The 27204-nt window shown below is 42.6% G+C and overlaps 1 protein-coding gene across 1 annotated transcript in view; it reads left to right on the forward strand.

The window, feature by feature from the left end:
* ITGA5 (integrin subunit alpha 5) overlaps positions 1-26821 on the forward strand; it is a 107904-nt gene extending 81083 nt beyond the window's left edge. The window contains exons 20-30 of the mRNA XM_056562785.1: positions 1078-1225; positions 3597-3689; positions 5299-5378; positions 6099-6179; positions 14905-15010; positions 15111-15269; positions 19435-19521; positions 21349-21468; positions 21842-21943; positions 23515-23637; positions 25494-26821. Coding sequence (XP_056418760.1) covers positions 1078-1225; positions 3597-3689; positions 5299-5378; positions 6099-6179; positions 14905-15010; positions 15111-15269; positions 19435-19521; positions 21349-21468; positions 21842-21943; positions 23515-23637; positions 25494-25577 — 1183 coding nt within the window. The 3' untranslated portion in view covers positions 25578-26821. The remainder of the gene's footprint in view (positions 1-1077; positions 1226-3596; positions 3690-5298; positions 5379-6098; positions 6180-14904; positions 15011-15110; positions 15270-19434; positions 19522-21348; positions 21469-21841; positions 21944-23514; positions 23638-25493) is intronic.
* The last annotated feature ends 383 nt before the right edge of the window (positions 26822-27204 follow it).

A 27204-nucleotide genomic window follows, 5' to 3' on the forward strand; every position in this document is an offset into this window, starting at 1 on the left:
GGTACCCTGCCCCTAGACATCTTATCTCCTATTCAAAGGATAGGGTATAAGATGTCTGATCGCAGGGGTCCCGCTGCTGGGACCCACAATGATCTCTGGCCTGGCACCCCAGTATTCTGAACATTTATTGCTAGGTTGTAAGGCCCCCTCGGTTAAGGTTTATGGGAGAGGGGGTGTGACTGCTGTGGTTGCTCGTAAGCCGGCACAGAGCCGAATTCGCTAGGAGCAGCGGATTACTGGGGTGCCAGGCCAGATATTGCAGAGGGTGTCCCATCGGTTGGACCCACCTCGATCAGACATCTTATCCGATATCTTTTGGATAGAGGATAAGATGTCTAAGGGCGGAGTACCCCTTTAATAACTATATACTAGCTTTTTAGTATAATCTAGGTGGTGTTTTCCCACTGTTACGGTTTATGCCAATGATAAAAATTGATAAGAATCTCTCTCTATTCTACATTCTGGTAGATGATCCTGTTTTTTAAGAATTATATATTTTAGGATATTGTATCTGGGTTTGTATCCTACCAGTTCCAAATAGCTACATTTGAAGCATTATAGTACTTAGTTTTATATACAATCTCCATCAAGTTCACTTTAAGAGAGATATTGAGAAAATTACTGAAAATTATGGATGCAGCTTCCAAAATATTGGGCACTGTATTTGCTATGGAGTTCTTATGCTTCTCCTGCATTTATTGTGCAGGTAAGCAGCATAGGGACCATGTTTTACAGGTCATGCGCATTTAGCCATCACTATGGGTGATGGGCAGTGTGGATGGTGCTGGAGAAATGTGCATTTTTCGTTGTTCTGCTATGTGGTTTCCTGATTACTCGTTACACCCATGTTGAAATTCAAATTTTTCTTACATTTTAAGAATTTGTATATATATTTTTTTTTTGTACTGAGATATAGAAGAGGAAGTATAAATCATGCTGGGTGTTTTCCTGTAGTCATTGAGCCTGGTTTTAATATTGTGCTCCTATGAGTCACTATTTTTTAGGTTACTAGAAATAAATGGACTTTTCCGTACATAAGTTTTTTTATTAAAAGTCATTTATGCTTCATTATTGCAGCGATCGGAAATCGGTGTATCTTGGTGATGACAACTCATTGGTTCTGCATTTTAATGCTATAAATGATGGAGAAGGTGGCGCTTATGAGGCTGAGCTCTATGTAATCTTGCCCCCAGAGGCAGAATACAGTGGTATTCTAAGGAACGAAGTAAGAATCCTTTGTGCCTGACCTTTTTTAATGTCTTTATTCATAGTATGCAGTTGTGTAATAGTACATTTATATGCTGTGAAAAAGCAATATTCCTTTCAAATACCAAATACTTGCTTGTCACACAGATCCAGGGGCATAACTATAGGGGTGCAGAAGTAGCAGTCACACTGGAGCCCTGGTGCCTAAGGGGACCCCAAGGAATATCTGCTCCATAAAAGAGCAGTATTATAAATGGCACGATCAAAAGCTACAAGTTAGGCTCCTCTGTACAGAACAGTTCCTAACTTCACCCTGTCTGCACCAGCGTGCAACATAATGGGCTGGAAAAATCCACAAAACCAACCAAAATCAAATTAAAAAAAAAAAATTAAAAAAAAAAATTGCTGACCAAAAACAATGCTCTAAAAAAAAAAACCTACAACACCAAAGTACCCAGTCCCTTTACTTTTTTCCCTTTTGAAATATTTTAGGTTTGTTTTCTCCAAGTGAATCTGCTTGGTACTAGGTTCCCTAGTTATGTGTTTACAATCCTTCATTTGTAATGTAATGTAGAAAGCTTATTTTTCCTGCATGCACCAAAAACCCCACAAAAAAACACACCGAATAAATGAGGAAAAAAAAATGCATGGATTATCAGTCAAATTTTTACACAATGCTCAAAATTTTCACTCCGATAAGCATTTGCTAAAAAATTTGCTATATATTTTCCCAAAGCCTAAATTCCCCCATAAAGAACATTTATTTCTTAAAACTTACATGTGAAAAAGCAATCACCACCCTTCTCTCAGCTTACTAAAGTGCCTTTTAATTCAGTAAAATTCTCTTAATAACGCAGTCAAATGAATTTGAAATTCACAAAAATCATTACCGTATATACTCGAGTATAAGCCGACCCGAGTATAAGCCGAGACCCCTAATTTCAACCCAAAATCCCAGGAAAAGTTATTGACTCGAGTATAAGCCTAGGGTGGGAAATACCTCATCCCCCCCCTGTCATCATCCAGACCCGTCAATAACATCCTCATCATCATCCCCTTGTCATCATCCCACACATCCCCCCCTTCATCATCCCCTTATCATCCCACACATCCCCCTTCATCATCCCCTTGTCATCATCCCACACATCCCCCCTTCATCATCCCCTTGTCATCATCCCACACATCCCCCCTTCATCATCCCCTTATCATCCCGCACATCCCCCCTTCATCATCCCCTTATCATCCCACACATCCCCCCTTCATCATCCCCTTATCATCCCGCACATCCCCCCTTCATCATCCCCTTATCATCCCACACATCCCCCCTTCATCATCCCCTTATCATCCCACACATCCCCCCTTCATCATCCCCCCCCCCTTCATCATCCCCACCCCCCTTCATCATCCCCACACCCCCCCCTTCATCATCCTCTTCTCATCATTCGCCCTCAGTGGTCTTCAACCTGCGGACCTCCGGAGGTTTCAAAACTACAACTCCCAGCAAGCCCGGGCAGCCATCGGCTGTCCGGGCTTGCTGGGAGTTGTAGTTTTGAAACCTCCGGAGGTCCGCAGGTTGAAGACCACTGCGGCCTTCAACATCATCCAGCCCCCCTCTCACCCCCTTTAGTTCTGAGTACTCACCTCCGCTCGGCGCTGGTCCGGTCCTGCAGGGCTGTCCGGTGAGGAGGTGGTCCGGTGAGGAGGTGGTCCGGGCTGCTATCTTCACTGGGGGCGCCTCTTCTCCGCGCTTCCGGCCCGGAATAGATGCGTTGCCTTGACAATGACGCAAATGACGCACCTCTGCGTCGTTGTCACGGCAACGTGACTATTCTGAGGCCGGGCCCGAAGCGCTTAGAAGAGGCCTCCCCGGTGAAGATAGCAGCCCGGAACCAGTATCCCACCGGACGATCTCCTCACCGGACAGTCCTGCAGGACCGGACCAGCGCCGAGCGGAGGTGAGTACTCAGAACTAAAGGGGGTGAGAGGGGGCTGGATGATGTTGAAGGCCGCAGTGGTCTTCAACCTGCGGACCTCCGGAGGTTTCAAAACTACAACTCCCAGCAAGCCCGGACAGCCGATGGCTGCCCGGGCTTGCTGGGAGTTGTAGTTTTGAAACCTCTGGAGGTCCGCAGGTTGAAGACCACTGCGGGTGGGGGAGTTCACTCGAGTATAAGCCGAGGGGGGTGTTTTCAGCACGAAAAATCGTGCTGAAAAACTTGGCTTATACTCGAGTATATACGGTAGTTTTTTTTTCTTTTTTAGTCTGTTAGCTATTTTGTGTTCTGCATGTTTAACGCAGCTTTTTTTTTTATTGGTATCACTGTAGATTGGAAAATATCTTTTTTTTTCTATAAAATGAATGACCGTTACAACATTGCTACTCTCCACAGAACCTCTCTGTTGTGAACTGTCGCTATGAGCTACAGGATGAAACTCGCTTTGCCATATGTGACCTTGGAAACCCTATGAAACCTATGGCTAATGTAAGTTGTTTACTCAAGAAACATATATGCACCCTAATAAGGGTTGTTCACTTTTGGACAACCCATTTTTTTGTTTAGGGAGTCCCATAACATGAAGTCGTCTTTAGTCCTAAGTTACTTTTAGCGATCGGGCTCTGTTGGGTGGTAAATATTAAATAAGGTCAGGTCTTACCTGTTGTACATTCACTCACCCAATCTAAAAGTGTCTTTCATACCTTAGGGGGGTTATTGGGAGAACCGCTGTCTATATTCCCCACAAGAGTAAATAACATGGGAACCTCCCCTTCTATGGATGAGCATAGGATCACTCCCAGAAGATTTTGAGATTGAAAAGTTCAGGCGCACAAAGAATGGTTGTTGATTGAGCTGTGGACTCTCCTATTTGACATCCATATACCATTATAGACCATATGCAGGGGCGGACTGACAACACTCAGGGCCTCCGGACCAAATAAAGCAAGGGCCCCGAGTCGGCCCCTGGCCACACCTCTGCCCCACCCCTATTCGGACATCAGCCTGATTGGTGATGTCTGGCATTAGCCGAGGGAGTGGGAGTAGGAGTAGGCAATATGCTTACATGTATACCTTGTGTCCTTAGGGCTCATTCACATGGACGCATCCGCAGTGTATTTTATGCTGCGGATCCTCTGGCAATGGACCATACAGTGCTGCCTCCATCTGTGTCTGCTCATAGCAGCAACCTGCTGCTACGAACAAACACTTTGATGTGCATTTTCGCTGTGGGCATGCGCAGTACACTCGCACACATTGTGGCTGCTCTTGGCCTAGCTCGGGGAACAGGAGGAGTGGCTGCGATGTGTTCGAGTATACTGCGTATAAAACCGTGCCAATATTTCCCCCCCCCCCTCCCCCCCAAAAAAAAAAAAAATTTGGGTAATATGACCTGTTGGTAACCTGTGGACACTGGAGGAGGGAAAATGACCCCACTGGGCTGCTACTATACACATCACCCAGCCCCAGGTTATACTGCTGATCAGCGGGAGAGAGGCAGCACACAGTGACATCACTCACCCTCACATGAAGCGGATGCTCTGTGTTCCTGGGAGGCCTATCAACTCCCGCACCGTTCTCTTCCTGTGCTAGGGGCGGAGCCATCAGGTCCTCTTCATCCATGTGCTGCTGCCTGTCTCTGCTAATGATACCAGAGCAGGAGCAGCGCAGGGATATTTATATAGGGAAAGACATCACCTGAAAGTAGCCTTGTCTGACTGGGGATCCAGGACAAGTGTCCTGAATCCTCAGCAGCTGCAGCGGGCCCTTTACCCATCCGGGCCTTCGGACCACAGCTGACTGGACTGGCCGGTCAGTCCGCCCCTGACCATATGGAAGGGAGTTGTCATGAAGGATCTATTTCAAGTTGGTTTATACCGCTGTGGTAGTCTTTTGATAAGATATAAAGTTGTATGCAGTTTTTAGTCTGCAGTCATATCTCATATTTTCAGTTGTGAAGCTGCAGATTCCTCATCAGACTATAGTCCTCTACAGAGAGATGTTTGATCATGACCTCTTTGCTCTTTTACTTTACTTGGCTCACCTTTTCTTAGGATCTTTGGGTTTACCATCTTTCTTTTTCTTATTGCACTTCTAGCTGCGCGGTGGATTGCGGTTTACTGTGCCTCATCTTCGAGACACCAGTCAGAAAGTGCAGTTTGACTGTCAGATCCGCAGGTAGGTTTGACTCATGTGTTTTGTGCTTCATTCATCCATTTTTGTCCCGAGAACTGCTTTATGGACAGTGCTGTAACGCTTACTATGCGCCCTGGTAGCAAAACCAAAAAATGAAAAGGTTTTAGTAACCTAATATTTTTGCTTTTAATGTCTTTACATGGTTGTAAAAAGTAATTTTAAATTGATTGACACCCTGTGCTTGACAAAAAGCAAAGCTGGAGCTATTGCCAGCAAAAATGGAGTGCAAGTCTTCCACAGTACAAGTCTTCTGCTGTTTTTACGGTTTGTTTTAATCTAACAGGGGCCGCACAAAAAACATCTCTAGGGTAGAGCATGCTACAACTTTATAGTGCCACATGTTTTATAGGTGATGATGATGGTGGTTGTTGTTGCTTCTTTTGTTACTACGGCCTATTCAGAAAGTATAAAGGGTCCTGAGAGGTTAGAGTATGTGGAGTTACGTACATAGCTACTTACTAAAGCAATACAATGTTTCCCAATCACGGTGCCTCCAGCTGTGGCAAAACTACATCTCCCAGCATGCTCGGACAGCCTTAGGCTGTCCGGGCATGCTGGGAGTTGTGGTTTCGCAACAGCTGGATGCACCCAGGTTGGGAAACACTGAGCTAATATTTTGCTTACATTGTAGATCTGGCACACACTGAACAACCTTTTTATACTGTACTATATAAAACTTCTGTATTTTTTCTATTTTTACAGCAAAAATGCAAATAACTCTCAAAGTGAGCTGGTGCAGCTGACCATCAATGTCGAGGCATATACATCTGTATCATTCTTGGGGTAAGTTGGCACAGATCAGTAATTTTGTTGATTTAGGGGGGCTTTAAAATAAAGACTATGAAACAAAAGGATGAGTAATGATACATTACCAATGATAAATGTGGTATGGGGTGTGAGATGCAGTGCAGATGGAATTATAATAGGGGCAGATGGCATTAACCCCTTGTATACATGACGTCAGGGCGTGGTTTATCCTCAATACCACCCGAAGGTATACAGCTGGATCCTAGGCATAGGGGCAATGACTCCGACGCAAAATTATGGAAAATAGTAGCTTTACTGGGTGACAGATGGTACAGTCTATACAGTGTAGCCGGGCCAGTGACTTCAGAGACCTTAAAGGCTTGCTGGGACTTGCAGTGGTTTTGGACAATTTAGTGCAGGCCACGTTGACTTGACAATAGATGACAGTGACTGACTTGACTTGACTGGAGACAGACTAAGCTGTGACTTTAGCTTACTTGTAGACTTGTAGCTTGTGGCTGCAGACTTGACTTGATGCCTCCTATGACTCCAGACACACTCTTAGGGTACGTTCAGACGAGCGGATTTACAAGTGCGTATTTCGCTTTGCATCCGCCACTGAAGGACCTCTGTTTTCTGCCTTTACATGTGCCTGCTCGGAGTGGCAATATGCCGCTACGAGCAGACACGCTACGATGTGCAAGTCGCCGTGCGCATGCACAGTATACTTGCACATCGCGGCAGCTCTCGGTTTAGCTCCTAGAACAGGGGGAGCGGCAGCGATGTGTGCGAGTACACAGTGCATGCACGGTGACCCGCACATCGCTTCAATGTGTCTGCACGTAGCGGAGTATTGCCGCTCCGAGCAGGCACATGTAAAGGCGGCATACAGAGTTCCTACAGCGGCAGACCCGCAGCATAAAATACGCTGTAAATCTGCTCATCTGAGCGTACCCTTAGGCTCGACTGCACCTCAGCAAAAACACAGGAACTAAGAGCGAAGAGACTCCTCCCAGTGCTTTTATGGGGTAGACTCTGGTGGCTACTAGAGATGAGCGAACTTATAGTAAATTTGATTCGTCACGAACTTCTCGGCTCGGCAGTTGATGACTTTTCCTGCATAAATTAGTTCAGCTTTCAGGTGCTCCGGTGGGCTGGAAAAGGTGGATACAGTCCTAGGAGACTCTTTCCTAGGACTGTATGCACCTTTTCCAGCCCACCGGAGCACCTGAAAGCTGAACTAATTTACGCAGGATAAGGCATCAACTGCCGAGCCGAGAAGTTCGTGATGAATCGAATTTACTGTAAGTTCGCTCATCTCTAGTGGCTACAACATTCTTATACACACAATATAAGGGACAATATACAATTACAGTAGAACAGATGCAGGAGGGCCCAGGGGACACTGTGTAAGGAGGCTGCCTAACAGGACAGCAAGGGTACGGGGTAACAACTCCCATGCTGGGCCAAAGCATAAAGAACATTTAAAATGTTAACCAACTAATGACTAAATTCTGTTATAATACTAAAACATCTGATCCATTGAACTTTGTCACACTGTGTAGTAGGGTCAATAATATGCTTAGTTTTAGTTAAGTGCACTGAACCTGAAGTGTCATGGAAGCTTATCCCGACCCCTCCAGAAAGTATCCTGTGCCTCCAGCAAAAGACTTTGTCAACATTTACACTAGATAATGATCATGGTCACTTGTGTATCAGACTCCCTGACATGATGTGAGATACCGGTACCTGACAGGTGGAGGTGACCTTAGGGCCTCGGGTTACACATGTTAGACTGATTGTAGGGAATGTTATATGCATAGGATTATGGTAGGTGCCGGTAAATCCCCTGCTTCTCGCTGGTGTTTCTGATGAACTACTATTGTGAGTTACTATTGGAACCTAGCAACACTTGTCCTGTATGAATAATGGGGGAGATTTATCAAAACTTGTGTAGAGAAAAAGTTGATCACATTGCTACTTTCATTTTACAGAGGCCCTTTTTAACCCCTTAACAGCGCAGGATGTAAATTTACGTCCTGCGCCAGCTCCCACAATATAACGCAGGGTCACCTGGTGACCCCAAGTCATATTGGGTCGTCCCGGTGGCCATCAATGGCCGGGACCCGCGGCTAATACAGGGAATCACCGATCGCGGTGATGCCCTGTATTAATCCTTCAGATGCAGCGATCAAAGTTGACCACCGCGTCTGAATTGAAAGTGAAAGTAACCCGGCAGCTCAGTCGGGCTGTTGAGGACTGCTGCAATGAAATCGCGGCATCCTAAACAGCTTACAGGACACCGAGAGGATCCCTACCTGCCTCCTTGGTGTCCGATAGGCGAATGACTGCTCCGTGCCTGAGATCCAGGCAGGAGCAGTCAAGCGCCGAAAACACTGATCAATGGCAACTTAATACATGCCAGTGATCAGTGTAAAAGATCAGTGTGTGCAGTGTTATAGCCTCCTGTGGGAGCTATAACTGCAGTAAGAAAGTGAATAAAATGTGTTTAATAAATGGGATTCAATCCTTTCCCTAATAATAAAAGTTTGAATCACCCCCCTTTTCCCATAAAAATAAGTGTAAATAAAAATAAACATATGTGATATCGCCGCGTGCATAAATGTCCAAACTATAAAAATATATCCTTTAACCCCTTAAGGACACATGACGTTCTCATGCGTCTCAATTTCCGAGTCCTTAAGGACACATGACGTATGAGAACGTCATGTGTTTTACCGGCCCCCCGCAACCATCTGGAGCGGAGCCGGTGCCGGATGCCTGCTGAAATCGTTCAGCAGGCATCGGGGCATATCGCCCAGGGGGGGCATGATGACCCCCCATGTCGGCAATGGCCGCAGATCGCTGGACAATTCAGTCCAGCGATCTGGGGCGGATTCCGGGTCAATCGGGTCTCCAGTGACCCCGAATTATTGGCTGATCGGGGCTGTCAGAGACAGCCCCGAACAGCCATAGCCAGCAGGGGTAAGGTGGCACTGGTGCCACCTCACGATCGCCCTGATTCGTCGGCCGGATTACCGGCTGACCAATCAGGGCGCCTGCTGCGGGTGTCACTCCCACAACCCGCTCCGCCCCTCTTCCGGAGGACGTGAGCGGGTGCGGGACGTGCACCCCGGGTGCTGGGGACCCCGATCCCAGGCGTCGCTGTTGGGATCGGGGCCCCAGGAGCAGCGACGGCGGCGGCGACGACGAGGGACTGACCTGTGCGGCTGGATCGTTGGAGGCGAGTGACAGCCTCCTGCTGTTGCTTAGCAACAGCTCCCAGCATGCAAAAAGGGCATGCTGGGAGCTGTAGTTATGCAACAGCAGGAGGCAGACCACCACAACTCCCAGCATTCCCTTATGGGCATGCTGGGACTTGTAGTTTTGCAACAGCTGGAGGCACATTCTTTCTATGGAAAAGTGTACCTTCAGCTGTTGTATAACTACAACTCCCAGCTTGCACAATCAGCTAAAGTGCATGCTGGGAGTTGTAGTGGTGCATCTGGTGGTTGCATAACTACAACTCCCAGCATGCCCGTTGGCTGTCGGTGACTGCTGGGAGTTGTAGTTTTGCAACAGCTGAAGGCACACTGTGTTAAGTAGCAAACCAGTGTGTCCCCAGCTGTTGCATAACTACAAGACCCAGCATGCCCTTCCGCTGTCCGTACATGCTGGGGGTTGTAGCTTTTGGAACAGCTGAAGGCACACTGGTTGCAAAACACTGAGTTTGTTACCAAACTCGGTGTTTCACAACCAGTGTGCCTCCAGCTGTTGCAAAACTACAACTCCCAGCATGCACTGATAGACCGTACATGCTGGGAGTTGTAGTTTTGCAATAGCTGGATGTCCCCCCCAATGTGAACGTACAGGGTACACTCACATGGGCGGAGGATTACAGTAAGTATCCGGCTGCAAGTTTGAGCTGTGTCAAATTTTCTGCCGCAGCTCAAACTGCCAGCGAGAAACTACTGTGAACCCCCCGCCCGTGTGACTGTACCCTAAAAACACTACACTAACACAAAATAAAATAAAAAGTAAAAAAACACTACATATACACATACCCCTATACAACCCCCCTTCCCTCCCCAATAAAAATGAAAAACGTCTGGTACGCCACTGTTTCCAAAACGGAGCCTCCAGCTGTTGCAAAACAACTACTCCCAGTATTGCCAGATAGCCGCTGACTGTCTAGGCATGCTGGGAGTTTTACAACAGCTACAACAGAATACCCCTATGTCCACCCCTATGCAAGTCCCTAATTTAGGCCTCAAATGCGCATGGCGCTCTCACTTTGGAGCCCTGTCGTATTTCAAGGCAACAGTTTAGGGTCACATATGGGGTATCGCCGTACTCGGGAGAAATTGCCTATCAAATTTTGGGGGGTATTTTCTGCTATTACCCTTTTTAAAAATGTAAAATTTTTGGGAAAACAAGCATTTTAGGTAAAAAAAAAAAAATTTTTTTTTACATATGCAAAAGTCGTGAAACACCTGTAGGGTATTAAGGTTCAAATTACCTCTTGTTACGTTCCCCGAGGGGGTCTAGTTTCCAAAATGGTATGCCATGTGTTTTTTTTTTTGCTGTCCTGGCACCATAGGGGCTTCCTAAATGCGGCATGCCCCCAGAGCAAAATTTGCTTTCAAAAAGCCAAATGTGACTCCTTCTCTTCTGAGACCTGTAGTGCGCCAGCAGAGCACTTTTCCCCCCATATGGGGTGTTTTCTGAATCGGGAGAAATTGGGCTTCCAATTTTGGGGGGTATTTTCTGCTCTTACCCTTTTTAAAAATGTTACATTTTTGGGAAACCAAGCATTTTAGGTAAAAAAAAATATATATTTTTTTTACATATGCAAAAGTCGTGAATCACCTGTGGGGTATTAAGGTTCACTTTACCCCTAGTTACGTTCCCTGAGGGGTCTAGTTTCCAAAATGGTATGCCATGTGTTTTTTTTTTTTTTTTGCTGTCCTGGCACCATAGGGGCTTCCTAAATGCGGCATGCCCCCCAAAAACCATTTGTCGCTCCTTCCTTTCTGAGCCCTCTACTGCGCCCTCTGGTGTCTTCCAAAAGTAAAAACTCATAAATTTTATGATGCAAACATAAAGTAGACATATTGTATATGTGAACCCAAAAAAAAAATATTTTGAATATCCCTTTTCCTTACAAGCAGAGAGCTTCAAAGTTAGAAAAATGCAAAATTTTCATTTTTTTCATCAAATTTTGGGATTTTTCACCAAGAAAGGATGCAAGTTACCAAAAATTTTTACCACTAAGTTAAAGTAGAATATGTCACGAAAAAACAATCTCTGAATCAGAATGAAAACTAAAAGCATTCCAGAGTTATTAATGTTTAAAGTGACAGTGGTCAGAATTGCTAAAAAACGCTCCGGTCCTTAAGGTGTAAAATGGCCTGGTTCTTAAGGGGTTAAGGACCAAGGACGTACCGTTACGTCCTTGGTCCTGCTCTCCTGATATAACGCAGGATTACACAGTAACCCCGCGTCATATCACTGCGGGCCCGGCGTCATAGTGAAGCCGGGACCCGCCTCTAATAGCGCGCAGCGCCGATCACGGCGCTGCGCGCTATTAACCCTTTAGCCGCGCGCTCAGAGCTGAGCTGTGCGGCTGAAAGTGAAAGTTGCCGGCTAGCTCAGTCGGGCTGTTCGGGATAGCCGCGGCTAATCGCAGCATCCCGAACAGCTGACAGGACAGCGGGAGGGCCCCTACCTGCCTCCTCACTGTCCGATCGCCGAATGACTGCTCAGTGCCTGAGATCCAGGCATGAGCAGTCATGCGTCAGAATCATCGATCACTGGTTTCTTATGAGAAACCAGTGATCAATGATGAAAATCAGTGTGTGCAGTGTTATAGGTCCCTATGGGACCTATAACACTGCAAATAAAAAGTGAAAAAAAAAAAGTGAATAAAGATCATTTAACTCCTCCCCTATTAAAAGTTTGAATCACCCCCCTTTTCCCAAATAAAAAAAAAAGTGTAAATAAAAATAAACATATATGGTATCACCGCGTGCGGAAATGACCGATTTATAAAAATATATCATTAATTAAACCGCTCGGTCAATGGCGTGCGCGCAAAAAAATTCCAAAGTCCAAAATAGTGCATTTTTGGTCACTTTTTATATAATTTAAAAATTAATAAAAAGCGATCAATAAGTCCTATCAATGCATAAATGGTACCGTATTACCGCATAAATGGTATCAGATCACTGCGCAAAAAATGAGCCCTCATACCACCCCATACACGGAAAAATAAAAAAGTTATAGGGGTCAGAAGACAAAATCAAACCTATATAAGTAGGGTATCATTTTAATCGTATGGACCTGCAGAATAAAGATAAGGTGTCATTTTTACTGAAAAATGTACTACGTAGAAACGGAAGCCCCCAAAAGTTACAAAACTGCGTTTTTTTTTTTTTTTCAATTTTGTCACACAATGATTTTTTTTTCCGTTTCACCGTAGATTTTTGGGCAAAATGACTGACGTCATTACAAAGTAGAATTGGTGGCACAAAAAATAAGCCACCATATGGATTTTTAGGTGCAAAATTGAAAGAGTTATGATTTTTTAAAGGCAAGGAGCAAAAAACGAAAATGCAAAAACGGAAAAAAAACCCGGTCCTTAAGGGGTTAATTAAACCGCACGGTTAATGGCGTACACGTAAAAAAATTCAATAGTCCAAAATGGCGTATTTTTGGTCACTTTTTATACCATTAAAAATTTAAGAAAAAGTGATCAAAAAGTCTGATCAAAACAAAAATGGTACCATTAAAAACTTCAGATCACGGCGCAAAAAAATAGCTCTCAAACTGCCCCGTACGTGGAAAAATAAAAACGTTAAAACGACTTTTTTAAACGTATAAATTTTCCTGCATATAGTTATTTGATTTTGTGGTACTTCTGGAAAAAAATCATAAGTAGAGTATCATTTTAACCATATAGACCTACCGAGTAAAGACAAGGTGTCATTTTTACCGAAAAATGCACTGCGTAGAAACTGAAGCCCCAAAAGTTACAAAATGGCATTTTTTTTCTTCAATTTTGTCGCACAATTATTATTTTTTTTTCGTTTCGCCGTGGACTTTTGGGTAAAATTACTGTCACTGCAAAGTAGAATTGGTGGTGCAAAAAATAAGCCATAATATGGATTTTTAGGTGGAAAATTGAAAGGTGTATGATTTTTAAAAGGTAAGGAGGAAAAAACGATAATGCATAATAATGGGGTTAAAAATGAAAGAAGCAATCTGGTTGCTATGGGCAACTGGTCAACTTTTCCTCTACACAAGTTTTATAAATCTCCCTCAATGTCTCTAGATCTAACTTAGATTTTATTTTTTTTTATATAAAACCAGTATTCAATGTCCCAACTTAATTCAGATTGGTAGCTATTTTACAGCTTTATATGGAAGAAGAATTTAGAGACTCCTACGAAAAACTATAAATGGATAAAAATGTGCAAAGAGTTAACTGAATTATATGCAAGTACATTTGGGGAAACCGAATATATTAGCGTTTTCTTCTAATGTTTGTGTGTAGCTTGTTATTGTTAGTTGGGGGTTGGGGTGGCTTTCCTGATCTCCCTTTGGCTAAGACTTGTATTATGTTTGTTTCTATTAAGAGCCCAGATTAGGGTTTAACTCTTCCTTGGGGCACCTTCTGTTCAACTGATAAAAGCAAACTTCCTGCCTTTGATAAGAAGTCATTAGCCACTGTACTGTAAAGGTCTATCATTAACTGTGAAAGGCAATGAGGCATTAACATGATAGCCTTCTATCAGGTGGGGCATGACCTTTTAAAACCCTAAAATATCCTTTTTTATAAATATTTTCTGTGCAATAGCTTTTTTAGAGCCCAGAAAACAGCAGAAAATAATGTATGTCCAGTCAGAACATCCCTATTTTACAGCAGAAAAAAAACACCCCGAAAGCAAATAAAAAGTTTCAAACTATTTATCTTAACCATTTAATGACTAGGTTGTTATTGACAGCCCCATTTTTTAAATCTGACGTCTCTTTATGTGGTAGTAACTTTGGAATGCTTTTACTGATCAAAGTGATTCGGAGACTATTGTTTTGTGACATATTTACTGAGTGGTACATTTTTGGTGATACGTGCATTTTGTGTGATAAATAGTTTGAAAAATTTGAAACTTTCCACAGTTTTTTTTTTTTTTTTTTTTTTTCATGACGTTCCCAGGGTGTAAAAAAAATAAATCTTTGTTCTGTGGGTCATTATAATTGGAATGCCCAAGTTATATAGCTTTTTATGTCTACCCCCCCCCCCCCCTTTTTGGCGCTGCCATGTTTTCACATTTAGGTGATACTTGCTACCTTATTCCACTTTTTTTTTGGAGGCAGGAGGTTTAAAGTTAGCAATTCTTGCATTATTTTCTTTAGCCTGCATAGTCAACACCATTAAATAACATCATTGTTTTAAGTATAAGTCTTAAAAACCTATTTATGTATAGGGTTTTCTATGAGAAATATAGGGCTTTATTTAGAAAGGGGCATTTATTTATTTTTTACACATTATTGAAAAACATTTATTCTGATACCTTTTACTTGTGATCACTGTTATACAGTACTGCGGTACATCTGTGTTACTTGGATCAGAGAGGTGCATGGGATTTCAGGTGGGATTTCAGGGTCTCCTTAGACAGTTTAATGATTGCACCAAAAGTGTTATTATTATTTTGTGACCGCAGTAAAGTATTGATTGATGGTTTTTCTACTTTCTCCACAGGGTTTCAAAACCAGACATTGTAATCTTCCCACTTGTAAACTGGAAGCCAAGCAAACAGCTCACTTTAGTGGAAGATGTTGGCCCAGAGGTCAATCATGTGTATGAGGTACTAGACAAGGAGGAGAAAACAGCATGCAATATGTTAAAATGCAGCTAACATGCACTCACTGTAACAAACCAATATTATAATTCTCCTCTATTTCCAGCTGGCAAATCTAGGGCCAAGTTCCATCAGTCATGGTGTCCTAACGCTCAGCTGCCCAATAGTTCACAAGCAAGACCAAGTGATGTACGTCATGAACTATTCTGTACAAGGCTTAGAGAACTGTACTACAACTCAGCATGTCAACCCGCATAAGTTGCAGGTAAGAAAAACAAGTTTTCTATGAGTAAAACTGTAGGTGGTAGTGCGTTTTAAAATTTTTTTTTTTTAATAACATTAGCAGCACACTAAGGATTGGTTCACACTATAGATTTCCATCAATGGGGCTTTGATTCCACAATGATTCCTGGCAGAGTTTCCACATGGAAATTCTGCTTGGATCTGCCTCAAATTGTCATGGTTTATGCTAGACATCGGCGTATTTTGAAAAAATTCGATTCGGCTGATTCGCCAAATTTTTTGAAAAAAATTACGTTCAATCCGAATTGATCAAAAAGGTAAGGGAGGTGAAGAAAGCCAGAGCAAGTGTACCATGTAAACTTGTTGAAACCTTGGAAAGATAGGGAGACTAGTGTGGATGACAGCCCCCGGCCAGGTTTGTTAGGGGTGGAGTTTCCCATCCCTCAGTCTGGTGCGAGGGAAGCAGTTGCCACAGTGAAAATTGCTGACAGCCTTTCCTCTGCACAGACTCAGGAGGCCAGGGAGTTCGTCAGTAGGAACACTGATGTGTTCTCAGACCATCCTGGATGTACTTCTGTCATCAGCCATGACATTGTTACTGAACCCCAGGTAAAAATACGGTTGAAACCATACTGGGGTACCGGAGTCGCGACAACAAGCCATCTCGGAAGAACTGGATGTCATCGAGGAGTCAAAGAGTGAGTGAAAGTCAAAGAGTGAGTGGGCCAATACCCAAGCCAGAAGGTACATTGCGGTTCTGTAACAATTTCCGCAAACTTAATGAGGTGTCCAAGTTTGATGCATATCCCATGCCCTGAGTTGATGAGCTTATTGAAAGGCTAGGACAGGCTTGGTATTTTTCTGTTTTGGACCTCATAAAAGGGTACTGGCAGGTACCCTTGATGGAGGCTGCCAAAGAGAAAACAGCCTTTGTCACACCAGAAGGTTTATTTCAGTGCAAGGTGTTACCCTTTGGTTTACATGGCGCTCCATGTATCTGGACGATATCATCATCCACAGTACAGACTGGGAAAGTCACCTTCCAAAAGTATAGGCAGTGGAAGACTCCCTTAGGAAGGCCGGGTTAACTGCTAACCCCACAAAATGTGCCATAGGGTTGGAAGAGATCAAATACCTGGGGTATGTCATTGGGCGTGATGTTGGCGTGGAATTGGCCCCGACCAGTCACTACCCGACAGGTGAAGTGGTTTCTAGGAATGGTGGGTTACTATATGACATTCATCCCACATTTTGCTACGGTGGCTGCGCCCTTAACAGACCTTCTGAAGGGACGCAATTCCATAATGGTGCGTTGGAATGAACAGGCAGAGCAGGCGTTTTCCGTTTTGAAGTCTGCCCTATGTGGGTCTCCGGTGATGATGACATCCGATTTCAAAAGGGAATTTGTGGTACAGACCGATGCCTCTGAGGTAGGATTCGGTGCTGTACTCTCCCAGGAAATCAACGGGGAAGAGCATCCCTTTGTCTTTCTCAGGCGCAAACTGACCCCGGCTGAGACCAGGTGTAGTATAGTGGAGAGAGAGTGTGCCTGGCCATTAAGTGGGCACTCGAGTCTCTCCGCTATTATCTGTTGGGCAGGAAGTTTTGTCTCATGACTGATCATTCCCCCCCTTAAGTGAATGTGCCAAGCCAAGGACAAAAATGCCAAGGTCACCAGGTGGTTTCTGTCATTACAGAATTTCAAGTTAAGGGCTGAACACAGGGAATCGGTGTTGCCTAACAAATAACCAGCTCTATCACTATTCCACTGTTGCACAAGTGTTCAACCCCTCAGGCTTGAACAAGGGGGGGGGGGTGTGTGTATGTGAGAAGGTGAAAGGTATGGTGGTTGATGGGCGATATGTGTCACCAAGGTTCCTGGCCTTGGTGAAGTAAGAGTCGGAATTTATTCAGTGTCTATGCAGCGATGCAGACTGACACTGTGGTCGTAGTATGGCGGGAAGGCCAATCCGGGATGGCTCCTACTGGGAATGAACAACAAAAAACGTGGTCTCAGATTGCTGGAGGTGCTCAACCAAAAAAAGAGGTTGTGCATTTATACTGGGGGAGCAGATCCTGCCCTTGTAGTCCGTTGCTAAGAGCGATCCCCAGCATAAAAATGCATACAACGGAGGATGCCTGCAGCAGACTACAAGTGCCACAATAGAATCCTACACAAGGTAGACAGTGTGGATGTGTAACAATTAGAACAATACAATACAGGAATATGGGTGCACTACTGTGGTAATGTATACAATGACATTGGCTATCCCTCAACACTGATTTTAAAATTGAGACATTCGCCAGTGTATCCTTATATGAAGGACACACCAGAGCCCGCACACCAACGCCAAAGTTTCTCAAAATGGCGCGGGACCTACGCTAATCCTACCTGTGCGTGATAAGCAAAACAGGGGCCAGTGGGCAATTACGGCAGCATTCGGTCGACTCACAACTTCCTCCCAGATACCCTCCAGCATGAATGGAAGGAGAGAGGCAAGCTGCAAGCCCCACCTGAGTTGGCTAATATGGGTGCATAGCCTCACATGTTCTACCCTAATGCTGCCTTGAAGATATTCAAGGCGCATCAACTGGAGTTTACACACTTCCAAGTATAAAATTTAAACAAACAAAAAAAACGTGGTCTCAGATGGCTGGAGGTGCTCAACCAAAAATGCGGTTGTGCATTTATACTGGGGGAGCAGATCCTGTCCTTGTAGTCCGTTTTTTTGTTGTTTGTTTAAATTTTATACTTGGAGGTGTGTAAACTCCATAGTTGATGCTCCTTGAATATCTTCAAGGCAGCATTAGGGTAGCACCTGTGAGGCTATGCACCCATATTAGCCAACTCAGGTGGGGCTTGCAGCTTGCCTCTCTCCTCCCATTGCATGTGTGTTCAGTCACGCTGGAGGGTATCTGGGAGGAAGTTGTGAGTCGACCGAATGCTGCCGTAATTGCCCACTGGCCCCTGTTTTGCTTATCACGCACAGGTAGGATTAGCGTAGGTCCCGCACCATTTTGAGAAACCTTGGCATTGGTGTGCGGGCTCTGGTGTGTCCTTCATATAAGGAAACACTGGCGAATGTCTCAATTTTAACATCAGTGTTGAGGGATAGCCAATGTCATTGTATACATCTACCACAGTAGCGCACCCATATTCCTGTATTGTATTGTCCTACTGGGAATGGTCAAGTGTAGGGTGGGGACCATTCCCCACAATCCAGGCTGTCTTTTGCTGGCCTTAAAGCTAGGCTGCCTCACCAGCTGAGGGGGATTTGCTGGTTGCAGCTCACACTGCCAGAGGAAGTGGTGTGTGGAGTTCTTCCCTGAGAGTTTGGAAGCTGGTCAGAAGACTGCCTGGAGGCTTGGAAAAGACTTGCTTGATGCTGCATAGCATGGACTCAGGTGTGAACAAACACCTAAGGAATACAGGTGGACTTTTGTAGACTTTTGTAACATTTTGCTTTGTTCTGCATTTAAAGACTGCTTGCCAAGTGGGAATAAAACACTGAACTTTGATTTGAAAAGTACTGTTTCCTTGCCTCTATACTGCAACCACACCGATCTGTAAGAGCGAGCCATCACTATATATATATATATATATATATATATATGTATGTATGTATGTGTATGTATGTGTGTATGTGTGTGTATATATATATATATATATATATATATATATATATATATATATATATATATATATATATATATATATATATATATATATATATATATATATATATATGTGTGTGTATTTATATATATATATATATGTGTGTATATATAATTTATTAGTGTGTATTCTATATATAATACACAAACACACCTTCCCACAGTGGCATCACATGTACAGCAAAAAATGATATCCAAAGTATACAATGTACAAAAATATGACAAAGAAAAATATATAAAATGTTATTGTTCAATATAACTAGCAAAGCAAACATTGTATGAATGTGGAAACATGATAAATTGCTACAGAAGCAGAGATGTGTCAAAAAGGAGATAACAGGCACCAGTTATAACTGGCATACTCCTCAGAGAAATTTGCTTTGATCTAGTAGGATACAATTAGAGGGGTTTCTGCAATAATCATTGGTCTTTGAAGATACTTAGTACTGGATTGTATGTATATTGTTTTTTGTTGTTGTTGTTTTTTCTTACATGTTTTCATTCCTTTTCAGTATTCATCATCAGAGCAAAATCCAAGTGGCCATCATGTGGAGCGTCGTGACACATCCAGAGTTCCTGCTGGGGGATCACATCTTCTGGTAAGGATTTATTTTATATCTGAATATTGTTGTACAGTAGATTTTTATGGTGAACCTCCTCAGACAGAAGTGAGGAACATGTTGTCACTTCCCTTATAGTTACTGTGACTCTAAATAATAATAATTGCCTCAAGGTCCCCACTATACTGGGACTTTAAGGGGTTTTCTGACTTTCAAAAATTATGGTTTACATGCTGTATGGTACTTTGGCAATGCAATCTGCAGCAGAAATGCCTGTTAGTCTGACTTTCATACTTGACCATGCTCGTAGTGGTTATTGTTGCAACATTACATGCCACTGTGAAACACCAATTTATGTCACTAGCAATTTAATATCAGATCTATAAAAAATGAAATATTAAAGATATGAATAGTGTATACAGCACACACATGAATTAGAAACATATAGTGAACTTATGTAATACCAATACTTTATACAAATGAGTGCCATACAGTTGTCAAATGGTTGAGAAAGGGTAGGGGTGAGTTTCTTCCTCAAGGTGAGGGCTCCTGTTTTAAAAGTGACCACTTCACTGGAAAAGAATGTGCAGCAAGAACACAGAACTCCTCCTAACAGCTACTTGCAAAAGGCACTAATGCTTGGTGGTTACAGGAACAATATATACAAAGCACAGAAGTGTGGTGGTTCTCACAAAGAGGCGCAAACTTTTTTCTCAGCTGACAATTAAGAATATTATGGTGCATCCTTGACATATGTCATAAATGAACACATCCCTTTAGCATGAATGATATAACATTTTACTAAGCAAATACATGACTATAATGGATATAAGGTTGCTTTCACCCTCGAGCCTTGGTGCTTAATGATCTTCCCAGTCTAATGCCTGCAACTGCCAAGGCCACAAGTCTCTCAGCAAAAAATGGCAGCAGTACTGGGGAAAAATTGTGTGAATAAGGCTTAAAGAGTACCTGTCACCAGATAAACTGTTCTGAACTATGTTCCCTAACTACTCCTAACACCTCTTAAAAAGAATTTCAGCACTTTAAAAAGCTGTGTATCATACCTTTTCTTCTTGCTTACATAGTGCAATTTCCCAGCAGGAGAAAGTAGATGTTTCCCAGCAGGTATGGCATCACTGAAGCCTGCTGGGGGACCACTTCTGCCATCACATGGTTGCAGAGCTGTGATGAATAGAAGACCTCAGGCTCTGTGCATGTTTCAGTCTGTTGCTATCAGTGAGGCTCTCCTGCAGCTTTCAGTCTGTGCAGCTTTCTGTCAGAATCTGTGGAGCTTTCACTTTCTATGCAGCTGACAATCAAGCTCAGTGCAGAGAAACACTTTGAGTTTGGTCTCTTCCTGGCCTGGCAGGAGACCAAACTCTCTGTATTAATTGTGGCAGGGAAAAGAACAGAGCCAACTAATGGCAGTTTTTTCTATTACATTCTAAACATATGTTGATGTCTGCTAATTACACAAGGAACACTATATTAAAAGTTTTATTTGGTGACGGGTACTCTTTAATGTTAATTCATCCTAGTTAAAGGAGTTAAGGCCCCTGAGCTTCAGGTTACCCTTTAGTAATTTAGTATTGTGCAGTGAATAGGTTTATTGTTAGTCAGTACCAGGGCAAGGTTTAGTAGTAGTAGATAATGCATTCTTCCAGGTCAAGGACTGATGTTAATGTTTAATTTTTGTCCAGAGCAACATGCAGCTGCTGTATTACTGTGCACATGTTACTGGTGCTTTGTAAAAGTCTTTCATCATCCATGCAATTTGGGCAGTGATGTAAAACCTGCACATACATATGTGTATCCATGTATGACCATTTTATCTACTTGTATGTGATCTATTGTTTCTCTTTACAGAAATGCCGTCCACACCATCCAGACTGTATTCACCTTCGCTGTGATGTCGGGCACCTGGAGAAGCAGCGACGAGCAATTCTTAAGGTTCATTTCCGTGTCTGGGCCAGCACCTTCTTACAGGTAACACTTTCCAGTCTACTCTTTAATGGTGTGTTTATTTTCAAATTTTCTCTAATGTAACCCTCAATTTAAAGTTGTTCACATTTTTTTCTTTATTTTTTTTTTCAAATTTTTCATTTACTTGGAAACCATTGATAGATCAGGAGTTATTGGTCTGTGTAGAAGTCATAAAATATCATTGAGTGGTTACTGCCACCTAGTGGAAAATGTGTATAGCCTTTGTTTTGCTTTACAATTTTGCCATAAACCACTTAAAGGATCAAATAGCTTTAGTTTATTTTTATGGAATTGCTGGCAGGTCCTGTGGATGTGTACATATCATTTTATCAACTTGCAGTCATCTAATGCATGATTTATTGTTCATGTTTTACAGAATGAGAACCAAGGCTTTGCACTGCAGTGTGATGCAGCATATCAGATTCATCGACTTCCTTACAAAATTCTACCTGAATCATATCCCCAGGGAACACACCAGGTAAACTGGGAATAGGTGATGACCAGACTTTGCTCCTGCAGTGACCACTGCAAATGAAATACAGTATTAAAAGATTTTAAAGCTATTGCTGTAATACATAAATGGGCTAGGTCTGCCATAATGTGGCATAATAATAGAGGTTGTCTTCATAAGACGAAAACTTCTTATATACTTGCCTTTTAAGGAAATGCTAAATGTAATGTGATGTGTACCATTTTAAAGGGGTATTCCGCCACTAGACATCTTATCCCCTATCCAAAGAATAGGGGATAAGATGTCAGATCGCCGGGGTCCCGCTGCTGGGGACCCCGGGGATCGCTGCTGCAGCACCCCGCTATCATTACTGCGCAGGGCGAGATCGTTCTGCACGTAATGACGGGCAATACAGGGGCCGGAGCATCGTTATGTCATGGATCCGCCCCTCGTGACATCACGGCCCACCTCCGTCAATACAAGTCTATGGGATAGACTTGCATTAAGGGGATGGGCCGTGATGTCATGAGGGGCGGAGCCATGACATCACGCTGCTCCGGCCCCTGTATCGCCCGTCATTACGCACAGAGCGAATTCGCTCTGCGCAGTAATGATGGCGGGGTGCCGCAGCGGCGATCCCCGGGGTCCCCAGCAGTGGGACTGCGGCAATCTAACATCTTATCCCCTATCCTTTGGATAGGGGATAAGATGCCAGGGGCGGAATACCCCTTTAAGCTATGTTCTTCTAAAGTATTCTGATCAGTATTTTTAGCCCAAACCATGAGTGGCCCCGATACAGAGAAAAACTCTAGAAAAAAGATTTGCACCTCCTCTGTGTTTTAGACCCACTCAGGGTCTGGACTTAAAATATTGTTCAAAATACTGACTAAAATACAATGTGTGAACATACAGTAGCTTTACATTACTTAGTGTGCTTTCTTACAGACAATTTTTTACATAAATTTTGCCAACTGAAGCTATATTTCATTGATCTGAATTCGGTTGTCTTGTGGCAAGCACGGAATTCTGCAAGATCCCTATATAGATGAATGGGACAGTCACCTAAGTTTCTACAACAAATCTGACCCACGAATGTATTCTGAATATGCGGCTGCCATCCTTAAGCTATGTCTCAAGTTATGGAAGAAAGCCTAGATTGTAAACTAGAAATGTAGCCATACTAAAGCCTATTGTTTGCATTCTCAGATTTGTGTCCCCCCCCTGCCCATGACTTAAATAGCCTATCCAGCCTTGTGAAATTGATGCATATTTTCAGTATATGCCATTAATTTTAGAACAACCTGGAGGACCAGTATTTAATGCAAACAAATTACATTTATATACAATGTACCAAAGAGACATATCAGAAACGTCCTACCAAAGATACTAGTGCCTTATAAGTATTGCGGTAGGTTGACCATATACCTGTGGCATGTGTAGATGGCGAGGGGTGAGTGTCCTAGCAGAAAATGACATATGCATAGTGTTTGACATTTCTGCTTTGTGTGAACATTGCCTTAAAAGCAGTGTCCTAAAATAACCACATTTTTAAATACAATGACATCTATATAATTTTATATTCTCTTGTTAATTTTAAGGTCAATACAACCATTCACTGGCTGAAGCCAGAGAGTAGTTATAGAGTTCCGCTGTGGATCATCATACTGGCCATCTTGATTGGTCTGCTGCTGCTTGCCTTACTTATATATGTATTGTATAAGGTGAGTTCTTACAGATGCCTCATATACTATATTCTAGTAAACATTGCAAAATATTATGTGGCTGCAGATTAGTAAAGAAAAACAGATTTGTAGGTTCCTGTGTATATGCTTCATATTTTGTGTGTGTAGAAAGGGGGGGGGGGAGAGACCGGAAGGCGGCGCCTCGTGTGTTACCCTAGATAGAGGGAGGGGGTATTTTCCCTGGCGGGAAGGGGTTGCAGGCTCTATAAATTAGCCGCTCACCTTGAGCATATAGGAAATATGCATATTGGGGTTGTTAAAGATGGTGTGGATCTGTGCAGCCCAAAGGTCTCAGGTGCAGCCGGATGGTGTCCTGTAGATATACTGGATACAAATAAGAAAAAAACGACCTTGGGAGCAGGCGCTCAGGATCCCAAAGGAAGTGGTCACACTCAGGTCCTAAAGTGGCAAAGTGCAGCAACTTTATTTTATGTACAGCAATAGAACAATGACGCGTTTCGGGGTGAAACTACCCCTTCATCAGATTGACTGTAGTACATACACAGCATAGAACATGTGGGGTTTAAATAGGCATGATAATTGTCAAACAAGATGGAGGATGGTGCAAAGGTGAGAGGTCATCATCCACATAGCGAAATGATCAATTATTTCACTATGTGGATGATGACCTCTCACCTTTGCACCATCCTCCATCTTGTTTGACAATTATCATGCCTATTTAAACCCCAGATGTTCTATGCTGTGTATGTACTACAGTCAATCTGATGAAGGGGTAGTTTCACCCCAAAGCGCGTCATTGTTCTATTGCTGTACATCAAATAAAGTTGCTGCACTTTGCCACTTTATGACCTGAGTGTGACCACTTCCTTTGGGATCCTGAGCGCCTGCTGCCAAAGTCGTTTTTTTTCTTATTTGTATCACATTTTGTGTGGTCCTGGCACAGTACACAGTATAAATACCCTCTTAAGGAAAAACATGTTTGTTTTTTTTTATGATTTTTTTTTTTAATAACATAACATGGGATTTTTTTTTTTTTTTATGAATAACAGCAACACATCTGTTGACAGGCTGAGGTTGGTAGTGCAGCTGGAATCCTAGATATTGTAATTTAATTTGGTTAAGATGCAGTACTAGGCACAACACGCATATGAGTGTTACATAATGTGTTTTGAGTATTATTATAATGTTTAAGAAAGTAGCCATTTATTTCCAATCCTGGAAGTGAATTTTTTGCTTTCTTAATAGTAAGAGTCTCTTTCTATAACTTCTTTTGAATGTTGTCAACAGAACAGTTTGTGGCCAGAACCTTAAAGGGGTACTCACGTGGAAAACTTTTTTTTTTTTTTTTTTTTTAAATGAACTGGTGCCAGAAAGTTAAAACTATTTGTAAATCACTTCTATTAAAAAATCTTAATCCTTCCAGTACTTTTAGGGGCTGTATACTAAAGAGAAATCCAAAAAAAGAAATTAATTTCCTTTTGATGTCATGACCACAGTGCTCTCTTCTCCTGTCCATTTTAGGAACTCTCCAGAGCAGGAGAAAATCCCCATAGCAAACATTATGCTGCTATGGACAGCAGATGTCAGCAGAGAGCACTGTGGTCATGACATCAGAGGAAATTCATTTCTTTTTTGGATTTCTCTTTAGTATACAGCCCCTAAAAAGTACTGGAAGGATTAAGATTTTTTAATAGAAGTGATTTACAAACCTGTTTAACTTTCTGGCACCAGTTGATTTAAAAAAAAAAAAAAGTGTTCCACGGGAATACCCCTTTAAAGTTCTCTCTTAGAAGTGTATTCATAAACTGTAATGTCTCTTATATATTAATCATTCAATTTTTCTTTAACTTTTCTTGCTTGTGTTTCTTGAACAGCTTGGCTTCTTTAAACGCTCCTTGCCATATGGAACCGCAATGGAAAAAGCTGAACTGAAACCTCAGGCTGCCTCAGAGGCCTAGACTCTGCCTACAGCCTAATCCCTTGCACTGCCAAAGAATCCTCTAAAGGGAAGGTGGAAGAACAGTCATGGCTTTTTTTTTTTAAGTTGACACTACATTGTCAGGGAGGGAGGGAGACATACATGGCCTACGAAAGGACCTGTTCCCATATGGACAATGACTGAACCACTCAGGCTTCTACTGAAGGCGAACTATTTGAGGTCACTGGTGAAGACAGTAATTTTCTATTTAAAACAAAACCAAAATCACGACTTTCCTTTCAACCTGTCCAAAACAAGAATGAAGGTGGAAAATGGGCAGATCCATCTTGACCTTAACCACTGTTTTGGTGCTGATTATCACCTGATCTTTTTTGGTTCACTAATGAAGTTGCCTTTGGCCGTTGGACATCACAAGCCGCCTTCCCTCATCATTAAGTATTACTTCTCTAATCAAAATAAGACTCTGATTCCCAGAGAAAACTGACTATATACGCAATGATGAAAAAAAAACTAAAAAAAAAACAAAAAAAAAACAAGGAACCGTTTTAAAATTGGCTGGAATTTTTAAATTGACTTGTTGAGCTAAAAAATTGTTTCTTAAAGGAAAGTTAACTTATTGAGCATTTAGCACATCATGTGTGTGCGCTTTTATGTGGAAGATATAGGAAGATAGCAAGGGTATAATCCTTGTGATGCAGGCACATTAATAAGGCTTACTATGTTTTCCCCAAATACCTGACCTTCCATGGGAGTGAGGAATACAACTGAGTATAGGTATATAGTACACCATTGCAAAATAATGTTTTATCAAGCGATATCTGATTTGAAGACCACAGTCTCAAGGTTCATATCCAAAGCCTGTATACGATTGATTACCTGCGGCCATTGGGGTCGCTTTAACACTTGTTTGCTCCCTTTTTTAAGGTATATACAGCAGAGTTAGCTAGTGTCCTGTCATTTAATATCTTATTAAAGGAATTAGCTTAAACACAATCCACATAAGACTGTGCAGAGACAAGGTAGATTGCATTCAGTCTGTATTTACAAGGCGATGCTTCTCTGATGGTGCTGAAGACTCTCAATTACAGTGGTTATCAATAGAGATGAGCAAAGTTACAGTGATTCGATTCATCATGAACCTCACGGCTCGGCGGTTGCTGACTTTAGCCTGCATAAATTAGTTCAGTTTTCAGGTGCTCCGGTGGGATGGAAAAGGTGGATACAGTCCTAGGATAGAGTCTCCAGCCCACCGGAGCACCTGAAAGCTGAACTAATTTATGCAGGCTGAAGTCAGCAACTGCCGAACCAGGAGGTTTGTGATGAGTTGAATTGCTGTAAGGCTAAGTTTCCACTTGGTTTTTTTTTCTGGCAGTTTTTGGAAATCTGCCACGGCAGTTTTTGAGCCAAAGTCAGAAGTGGATCCATAAGGGAGGAGAAGTGTAAGTCCTTTCTTTATATGTCCTATTCCTTTTGAATACACTTCTGGCTTTGGCTCAAAAACTGCAGTGACAGTTTTCCAAAAACTGCCAGGAAAAAAAACCAAGTGGAAACTTAGCCTAACTTTGCTCATCTCTAGTTATCAATGCAGATAATGGAGAGGTTTTGGAGCAGCAACGCTCAGTAAATACATGTGTTAGCCTATTGTA

Source organism: Hyla sarda, chromosome 2 (genome assembly GCF_029499605.1).
Source record: "Hyla sarda isolate aHylSar1 chromosome 2, aHylSar1.hap1, whole genome shotgun sequence".
Lineage (NCBI taxonomy): Eukaryota > Metazoa > Chordata > Amphibia > Anura > Hylidae > Hyla > Hyla sarda.